General features: G+C 45.1%; 1 protein-coding gene across 1 annotated transcript in view; it reads right to left on the reverse strand.

Moving 5' to 3' along the window:
- Positions 1-9,224, reverse strand: part of LOC147886451 (protein mago nashi homolog 2) — a 29,604-nt gene extending 20,380 nt beyond the window's left edge. The window contains exon 1 of the mRNA XM_087395508.1: positions 8,876-9,224. Coding sequence (XP_087251634.1) covers positions 8,876-9,091 — 216 coding nt within the window. The 5' untranslated portion in view covers positions 9,092-9,224. The remainder of the gene's footprint in view (positions 1-8,875) is intronic.
- Positions 9,225-10,343: the final 1,119 nt, after the last annotated feature.

Genomic DNA, 10,343 nt, shown 5'->3' on the forward strand with positions numbered 1-10,343 from the left:
ATGGAAGCAAAGGCAAAGGCAAGGCCAAGGCAGATGACTTGGATGCAGTGAATGTTGCAGCAGAGGACAGTGACAGTGACATACATGATGTTTTATGCTCTTCTGCTGTAATAGCACATACTTTGGTTATTGATGGCCATGAGATGCACACCTGGCTCTTGGACTCAGGTGCTTCTTTTCATGTTACTCCTCATAGGGAGTGGTTTACTTCCTACACAGGTACTCATGGAGTTGTTCATCTTGGGAACAACTATGCATGTCACATTGCAGGGATTGGCAGTATACAGATAGTATTCCCTGATGGACGCACATTTATGCTTGATGGTGTTCGCCATGTGCCGCAAATCAAGAAAAATCTGATTAGCACTGGCTTATTGGATGACAGTGGTTACCACACCACATTTAGGGATTCCAAATGGGTGATTACTGATGGCCAGGTTGTAGTGGCTGAGGGTTTTAAGAGTGATACCTTGTATCCTCTTTACGTTTCCAGTGTGGGTAATCATGTTGTTGCCATAACCGAGCTGCCAAAGGTTTCATTGTGGCATAGCCGGTTGGGACACATGTCTGTTAAAGGAATGCAAGAACTGTCACGTTTGGGTTATCTGCCGTCTCTTTCTTTTTCAGATTTGCCTACTTGTGATCATTGCATATTTGGCAAGCATTCTGTGACTCCTCATAAGAGGAGAACTCCCCAGAATAGAGCACCGCTTGATCTAGTGCACACTGATTTGTGTGAGATGCCACAGTTATAACTAGGGGGTGCAAAATATTTTATTACTTTCATTGATGATGCCACACGCAAAGTGTGGGTCTATTTCTTGAAGCATAAGGGCGATGCCTTAGATGCTTTCAAGAAGTTTGTCGCTCAGGTTGAGAATCGGACAGGTCATAGGCTGAAATGCCTCAGATCCAATAATGGGGGTGAGTATGTGTCACATGCTTTTGTGCAGTTTTGCGAAGCTAAGGGCATCAAACAGGAACTCACAGCCCCTCATAATGCATCTCAAAATGGTGCAAGTGAGCGGATGAATCGAACTATTCAGGAGAAGGTTCGATGTATGTTGTCTTATGCTGCATTACCCCATGGCTTTTGGGCAGAAGCCGTGCAAACAGCAGTTCACATTATTAACAGGTCGCCAAACAAGGCTTTGGAGTTGAAAGTGCCAGAGGAGGTGTGGTCTGGCAAGCCACCTTCATATAAGCACTTACGTGTATTTGGTTGCGAGTGCTTTGCTCATGTACGCAAAGAACTGCGCACCAAATTGGATCCAAAGTCTATCAGATGCATCTTTATGGGTTATGGTGACGAAGGTGAAATGGGGTACAGGTTATGGGATCCCGTTAAACGGAAGATTATACGCAGCAATGATGTCATCTTTAAAGAGGATAGTGTACACAAGGAACCTGTGCAACCTGTGGAATACAGGAGGGTTATTTATAATGATGTTGGACAGCAAAGAATGCCCATTTATATGCAGCAGCAGGCTGCTGCAGATAACCCTGTTCAAGAGGGTATACAGGCTGAAAATCAGCCAGATAATTTTGCCAATGATGCACCACTGGATATGCCAGCAGATGGGGCTGTAGAACAGCCAGATATGGTGGTACAGCCACCCGTCATGCATGACGAACAGGCTGGACAGCAGCCTAATCCGGAACATTTTGTTAGGAGGAGCACCCGTGTACAACGGCCTCCTGCCAGGTTTGTTCCAGGAGCCAAAAATGTGGCTGATTTTATCATGCTGACAGATTGTGGTGAGCCTTCCAGCTTCAAGGAAGCTATGGGAAGAACAGAGAAAAAGAAGTGGGAGAAAGCCATGCAGTCAGAAATGGACTCCCTACTTCAAAATGATACATGGGACTTGGTGCAGCTACCTGCAGGCAGAAAGGTCTTGCCATGCAAGTGGGTTTACAAAGTCAAAGTGGATTCAAATGCTTTACCGAGGTATAAGGCCAGATTGGTTGCCAAGGGATTTAAGCAGGAGAAGGGCATTGACTTTGATGAGATCTTTTCCCCTGTAGTCAAGATGACTACTTTGAGAGCAGTGTTAGCTCTTGTTGCTCATGACGACATGGATTTATGTCAGATGGATGTGAAGACAGCTTTTCTTCACGGAGATCTCCATGATGAGATCTATATAAGTCAGCCAGAGGGATATGCTGTTAAAGGGAAAGAGCAGCTTGTGTGTAAGCTCAAGAGGAGCTTGTATGGACTCAAGCAGGCGCCAAGAGAATGGTACAAGAAGTTTGATGCCTTCATGCAGTCCCAAGGGTATCATAGGTGTGAGACAGATCATTGCTTGTACACCAAACGGGCAAAGGATGGCAGTTTGATGCTACTCATTCTATATGTGGATGACATGCTTATTGCCAGTAAATCTCAACATGAGATTAGTGCTTTGAAGAAACAACTGCATAAGTCTTTTGACATGAAAGACTTGGGTGATGCAAATCATATTCTTGGCATGCGGATTACTCGTGACAGGTCCAAGGGACTTTTGTTTCTGTCACAGAAGGAGTACATTGACAAAGTACTGCAGCGGTTTAAAATGGAGGGGGGGAAGTCTATTAGTACCCCGTTGCCTCCACATTTAAAACTCAGCAGTAAGGACAGCCCCAGATCAGATGATGATAAGGCTGAAATGGCCAAGGTTCCGTATGCATCTGCAGTTGGTTCTTTGATGTATGCCATGGTTGCCACTCGTCCGGATATTGCTTTTGCGGTGGGAGTCATCAACAGGTATATGGCAAATCCAGGCAAGAGGCACTGGGAAGCAGTGAAAGGTGTCTTGAGGTATCTCAAGGGTACCAAAGACTTGTGCATATGCTATGGTAGGCAAGATGCATTGGTGCATGGTTTTACAGATTCAGACTATGCAGGGAATGCAGATAACCGGAAGTCTACTACCGGTGATATTTTCACATTTGCAGGAGGTGCTATATCATGGGTGTCTCGGTTGTAGAAATGCATTGCACTGTCAACCACTGAAGCTGAATATGTTGCAGCCACTGAGGCTTGCAAGGAAGCAATATGGCTTACTCGGCTGGTGGGAGATTTGGGCATTACAGGAGATATGCCAGTTTTGCATTGTGATAGTCAGAGTGCTATCATGTTAGCAAAGAATCCGGTCTTTCATCAAAAGACCAAGCACATTGATGTGAAATATCATTTCATCAGGGAGGTACTGGAAGACAAGCGACTCGAGCTTGTGAAAGTGCACACTGATGATAATCCTACAGATTTGCTCACTAAGAGCTTGCCTACAGAGCGGTTTGCACATTGCCGCCACATCATGGGATTAGGATAAGACCATTCTTATTTTATGGTCTTGTATACAGTAACTGTATATTGCTGTAATTTTTTTTATTCTTTTCTCTCCTTTAGGCACATTGGCCTTTAGGTGGGAGGTTGTTGGGGTAAAGGCACATTGCCACCCCTTTATTAAAGATAGGACATCTATGACTGTCTTAAGACAGTCATAGGGTAAAACCTAATCCTAATAAAACTAATGAGTTTGTGGTGTGGCTCATCACTTCACACCCGCACATTTGAGTCTCTCTCTCTCTCTCACACTCTCTTCCCCTTTTGCTCTTCTCCCTGCTTCCTTCCCTCTCAAGTGCTTATATGAAGGTGGCTTGCCAGACCACACCTCCTCTGGCACTTTCAACTCCAAAGCCTTGTTTGGCGACCTGTTAATAATGTGAACTGCTGTTTGCACGGCTTCTGCCCAAAAGCCATAGGGTAATGCAGCATAAGACAACATACATCGAACCTTCTCCTAAATAGTTCGATTCATCCGCTCACTTGCACCATTTTGAGATGCATTATGAGGGGCTGTGAGTTCCTGTTTGATGCCCTTAGCTTCACAAAACTGCACAAAAGCATGTGACACATACTCACCCCCATTATCGGATCTGAGGCATTTCAGCCTACGACCTGTCCGATTCTCAACCTGAGCGACAAACTTCTTGAAAGCATCTAAGGCATCGCCCTTATGCTTCAAGAAATAGACCCACACTTTGCGTGTGGCATCATCAATGAAAGTAATAAAATATTTTGCACCCCCTAGTGATAACTGTGGCATCTCACACAAATCAGTGTGCACTAGATCAAGCGGTGCTCTATTCTGGGGAGTTCTCCTCTTATGAGGAGTCACAGAATGCTTGCTAAATATGCAATGATCACAAGTAAGCAAATCTGAAAAAGAAAGAGACGGTAGATAACCCAAACGTGACAGTTCTTGCATTCCTTTAACAGACATGTGTCCCAACCGGCTATGCCACAATGAAACCTTTGGCAGCTCGGTTATGGCAACGACATGATTACCCACACTGGAAACATAAAGAGGGTACAAGGTATCACTCTTATAACCCTCAGCCACTACAACCTGGCCAGTAATCACCCATTTGGAATCCCCAAATGTGGTGTGGTAACCACTGTCATCCAACAAGCCAGTGCTAATCAGATTTTTCTTGATTTGCGGCACATGGCGGACACCATCAAGCATAAATATGCGTCCATCAGGGAACACTATCTGTATACTGCCAATCCCTGCAATCTGACATGCATAGTTGTTCCCAAGATGAACAACTCCATAAGTACCTGTGTAGGAAGTAAACCACTCCCTATGAGGAGTAACATGAAAAGAAGCACCTGAGTCCAAGAGCCAGGTGTGCATGTCATGGCCATCAATAACCAAAGCATGTGCTATTACAGCAGAAGAGCATAAAACATCATGTATGTCACTGTCACTGTCCTCTGCTGCAACATTCACTGCATCCAAGTCATCTGCCTTGGCCTTGCCTTTGCCTTTGCTTCCATTGCCTGCATCCTTTGTTTCAGCCTTCTTGGCTTTCTGATCCCGTATGAACTTGAAGCACTTAGACTTCACATGTCCCTTCTTGCCACAGTAAAAGCATTCAATATCCTTTTTACCACGGGACTGACTGCGGGATTTGGACTTACCAGCAGATCTGCCCTTCTGCTGAGTCCTACCTCTATCCTGTACCTGCAAGGCATTTGAAGACTTGCTGCTCACATTATTCTTCCTGCTCATCTCCTCCATAAGGAGAGAGCTCTCTACATCAGCATACATAAGAGTGACATTCGAATTTGACAGGGTGGTCTTGAAAGTGTCCCAACTCTCAGGGAGGGTACACAACAAGAAAGTAGCCTTGAACTCCTCATCAAGGTTCAATCCCTGTGCTATAAGCTGTGTAAAGATGGCATTGAACTCACTCAAGTGTGAGGTCATAGCTGTACCTTCCTTCATGCGAAGATCAACCAGCTTCTTCAACCAATAAACCTTACTGGCTGAGCTCTTTTGGGCATACAACTCTTCTAGCCTCTGCCATAGGCCATAAGAGGTCTTTTCAACCTGAACATTGAACACAAGAGTATCAGAAATAGTGAGCATGATAGCTGCCCTTGCGGACAAATCAAGCTCTTCCCAGTCATCATTTGTCATGTCAGATGGCTTGACACCCTTCACCCTTATGGGCTTAGAAATCTTCTTTAACAGAAGTACATTCAAACACTGTTCTGCCCATAATGCATAATTGTGTGCCCCTTCCAATTTCTTTATGTTCAGAATTGATGATTCACTTCCCCCTGATGCCATATCAGATAAGGAAAGTACATGACTCCCTGTAAGTCAAGAAAGACTGAATAAAATTCTGATTTCTCAGAAAAAAAACCTGCTCTATCAAGAGCCAACAGCACTCACAATAGTGCTGTTTTTTTTTTTTTTTAACTGTCAGAAAATCTGCAGCAAAACAGAAAATTCCCTCCAGTTACTGTACCTTCTGACACACTGTACCGTGCTCAAATAGGCATAAAAAACAGTAATTTCAGAATGCTGCAGCTGCTCCACAAGTGCTTTAACAGTGCATCATCAGCTGACAAAGCACAAACACTGCTGTCCTGATCACTTCTCCCACCTCAGATGAGGTATTGCACTGATTTAATATGCATAAACCACTTGGCATACACCCCAAAAAAAAAATCTGACACTTCAGCCTGTCACAAATCCTGCAACAGAAAATGGGATAAATCCCAAGCAATCACCCTTCTGCCAAGGGAATAATATGCATCTGAAGATCTCTGTCGGTAACCCAAGTGCTCTCAAACAAAATCTGGGCAAAAGCCCCTTGATCTGACACCTGAACCAAGTGAAGAACACCTCAACACTGAGGTAGCATGCAATGTGAAAATCTCTCTGACAAAATCAACCAACAGTGTAATGCAAATACTGCCCTGTGTAGAAAAGACATACACAGATCCCAACGTACAAACACTCAATGAGGAACCTTTTGAGCACTGTCAACGATGGACAGTTAGGGACCGAGTAAACTCGATGCGCCCTGGCCAAGCGTGGCTCAACTGAGGTTCTCTGAGTGTTGCACAAGAAATGTGACCTGCATGAAAATGTCACCTCCACACTGCGGAAATCGAGGCAAATGTGTGCTCTCTGGCACCACACTACCTCAAGGCATACAAAGCATCAACTGCCAGGCAAAAGCCCTATGATCTGCTCACCCGTAAACTGGGATTCAAACCCAGTAAAAGCATATATACTCTGTCAGATGCATAATTTCCAATATCTGCTGTACTTTCTGTACTAGCAGCAATGTACCTGCTGTACATGTGTACGTGTGCAGGGTACGGAATCCCAGAAGGAAAAAAAAAATTTTTGAAAGTTCTTCCTTGATGCAGCTCCCTGTAGGTACGGCAGTACGGACGGCCGTACGGCAGTACTGTTTTGTACGGCGCGCGAAAAGGCACGCGGCCTGCGCCCACACGTGCGCCTACGCGATGCGCTGCCGCTGCAGCCCGCATTGCCTCTGAGCTCACGCTGCCGGCATCCACACGTGCGCGCCGCCTTGCTGCCCGCAGATCTGCTGCAGCCCGCGGGGCTGTACGGGCGACTCCTGTCCGTACGGATGTACGGACGACGTACGTCCGTACACCTGCGCGCCGCCTCTGCTGTCCCGCTGGCCCGCGATGCGCCCTCACTGCCTCGCTGCAGCCCGTGCTGCCTGCGCAATGCCAAGCTCCGCCACGCTGCCTGAGGGCACGAGTCCTGAGGGGGTAGAGGAAGAGGTAGGCAGGGGTAGAGAGGAAGTAAGGCTCTGATACCAGTTGAGAGGGAAGGAAGCAGGGAGAAGAGCAAAAAGAGGAAGAGAGTGAGAGAGAGTGAGACTCAAATGTGTGGGTGTGAAGTGATGAGCCACACCACAAACTCATTAGTTTTATTAGGATTAGGTTTTACCCTATGACTGTCTTAAGACAGTCATAGATGTCCTATCTTTAATAAAAGGGTGGCAATGTGCCTTTACCCCAACAGAGAGATGGCGGATGAATGCCAAGTGAATGAAGAATGCTATATGAGATTCACAATGAAAAGGTGATACTCTCTCATCAATGTCCCTTGAGATCACTCAAGTTCCATCTTCTCATTTACACCTACCCTTAGCCTATGACCCATGCATCTACCATTCAATGCACCTTAATGCACCCTTCCCTTCCTATTGCCCCTAGGACCTAGATACGTGTGTGCATATTTTTATTAGAAGAATAAGTATCACATGTCCAAATTTGATGCTGTTTGAAGCATTGGCTCCAGCTCAACTAATCCTATCTACTGAGATGATCCACCACCATAACAAATCGGTCGATGTCCATCATAAATACAAATACATGTTACACCATTGGCGTATAATATATAATAATGTTTTAATGTCTACTAATCACGGATTAGTGATTTCTCTTGTTACGACATTGTTGTAAAGCTCTTAAATAGGCGCATCTAGCTATGGTTTCACATTATTAGTTTGATGTCTCTACAAAAAAATTATAGGCCGCTGTGTCTGACAAAAGCTTGCAGGGCAGCATTGATCTTTGTCATGTGGCATGTATGAAGAGCTTTCCACTGTTTCGTCAAATTTACCCATGCCATGTGTCTTTGAAAAGGTGTAAATCTCCATTACTCCCAATTGTCATCCCAATGAGCCTTGGTTCAAGCCTCGAAGCCCTAGAGCACCCAAGGCAACGATGCCCTCAAATCGAGCATGATGCAGCCATAGCCTCTTTGATCACTACACAACACCACCTCCTTTTCTCACCCATCGTGCCACAGTGACCTATAATAGACACTACAAATTGTCATCCCACTCACAAGCTCAACAAAACTCACAATTGTCATCCCAATGAGCCTTGGTTGAAGCCTCGAAGCCCTAGAGCACCCAAGGCAACGATGGCCTCAAACTGAGCATGATGCTGCCATAGCCTCTTTGATCACTACACAACACCTCACCCACCGTGCAACAGTGGCCTGTAATAGACAATACAAATTGTCATCCCACTCACGAGCTCCACACATGCTCCACACTTCTCATACCCAAATAATTGCGAATCTGGAACTGCGCTTACACCATAAAAGCAGCATCCCCATGGTTCTTGGAGCTTAAGAGTCCAATCAAGTGCAAAGGAATGTTGAAGGGAATCAGATAACTGCGTCAGATAAAAGGCTGCAGCAAGTAAGGAACGGGATGCCCTTAGTTCCAAGGATATCCATGTTGGTCTGCCTCTCTAGCTGATATCAAGGCGCGTTTGGTTGGCACTGCATTGCCTCGTCTACAACATGCGTACTCAATATTCATGATACACGCTCACGATTTAGAAGGCTTAAAACAAAAAGACAAAGCGGCACTTGTATAAATTAAGAGGAGGATTGGAGTTTCAAGTAGCCTTAGGCTTTAGGGCAGCTTCTCCAGGACAGGTACAAATAGGGTTTTCGAAAATCACAGCCAAAAAAAAGCCAAGCCATCGATCAGCCAGAGGTTGGCAAAAGAACAAAGGGATAAAAGGCACCTCGCTGTCCGCAATGATCCGGCGGCATTCGCGCAGGGCAGCTTGAGTGAGGAAGACCTCTTTGCGGATCATGGTGTCGTTCTTGTAGTTGGAGTTGTTAGCGTAGCGGAGTTTGCCATCTGGCCGGAATTCGAATTCCAAGAACTCGTGGCCGAACTTGCCTTTGTGCCCAACGTAGTAGCGCACATAGAATTCTCCCAGATCAGAGTCCGCCATAGCCCAGACTCCGTCGCCCTACTCCCTTCCTTGTTAGTGCCCTTCTTCTGGGAGTAAAAATCTTTCACGAGTTTGGTACAAAAACCTTCAAGATACGCTTTTAAAGGTTTTAGGTTTTTGGCCTGCCGTAGGTAAGCCTTACTGAAGGCTTGATTTCGAGATGCCGAAATTCATTTTCTTGCTTTTTTAAAGTTTATCGTGCTTAGAAATTATGTGATTGGTCTCCACACGCACGGGTGTCTTCGTGGCATCCCGTTAAAGAGTGTGATATCGTACATTAGGGTGCCTGTGTGTTATCGTCGTAAGTCCAATGATAGAAAATTTGGTTAGGATTTTGCGCCGCTACAGACGATGCAGGGTACGGCAAGGGTATGGCGACCTTGGTCTTGTTGGATCGCGTAGATTCGGTTCGACATTCGCTATAAAGCAGTGTGTGTGGAGAAGTTTGGACTTGTGTTAGTGATTGTGATCGTAGTGCGTTTGTATTCTACCATGGTTGAGGGTCACTCGAGTGCTTTATTCTTGCAGCAATTTTTGTGAGCTGAATTCAAATTTTTAATCGCTGTCAGAATAACACGTTGGGATGAAATTTCTGTTTTGCATTCCATTGTATCTTCCCTTGCACTGCAATTGTGAACTTAGTAATAAGAAAAACGTTATGGGATGCAAATGACATAGGTCTTGTTCAAGAAACAGTAAGAAGCAAACGAGAATGTAAACATGTGACCAAAATATAAACAAACACATCATTCAAAACATTTGCATAACTGCATACATGTTGTTTTGCAAGCAACCTTGTTGACATTGGTTTTAAATTGTATGCGATTGTTGTAGCAAGCAAAGCATCATCTTTGAAGAAAACCCCATGCAATGAGCTCAGCGAAGTGGTTGGTCCAAACGAGGCAACTTCAAGTGGGCCGCATCTCCTCGTAGAGCAGAAAGCACTTGTGCCACCATACAACAAATTCGCGGGAGGTAGCAATGCATTGCCTTTGCTGTGAATCAACCAAATCACTTATGCTATCATGCACAGGTTTGCATTTGAGGGCAAATTGCTTGTAAATTATGCCACCTTCAAGGCGAAGAATGCCAAGTACAACACATGCATTTGTGCTAACTTTATTGACCAAAACAATTGCGAGACCATTACTTTGGTCATCCCGCACTCTTTCGTACAACAGTACAAAGACGTTCTTGTACTCAACTCTTTCTATGGAGTCAAGGGCGCAATTCCAACCAAGAGAGGTTCAGG

Source organism: Dipteris shenzhenensis, chromosome 24 (assembly GCF_047967505.1).
Source record: "Dipteris shenzhenensis isolate YYH24624 ecotype China chromosome 24, Dip_SZ_1.0, whole genome shotgun sequence".
In the NCBI taxonomy this organism is placed as follows: domain Eukaryota; kingdom Viridiplantae; phylum Streptophyta; class Polypodiopsida; order Gleicheniales; family Dipteridaceae; genus Dipteris; species Dipteris shenzhenensis.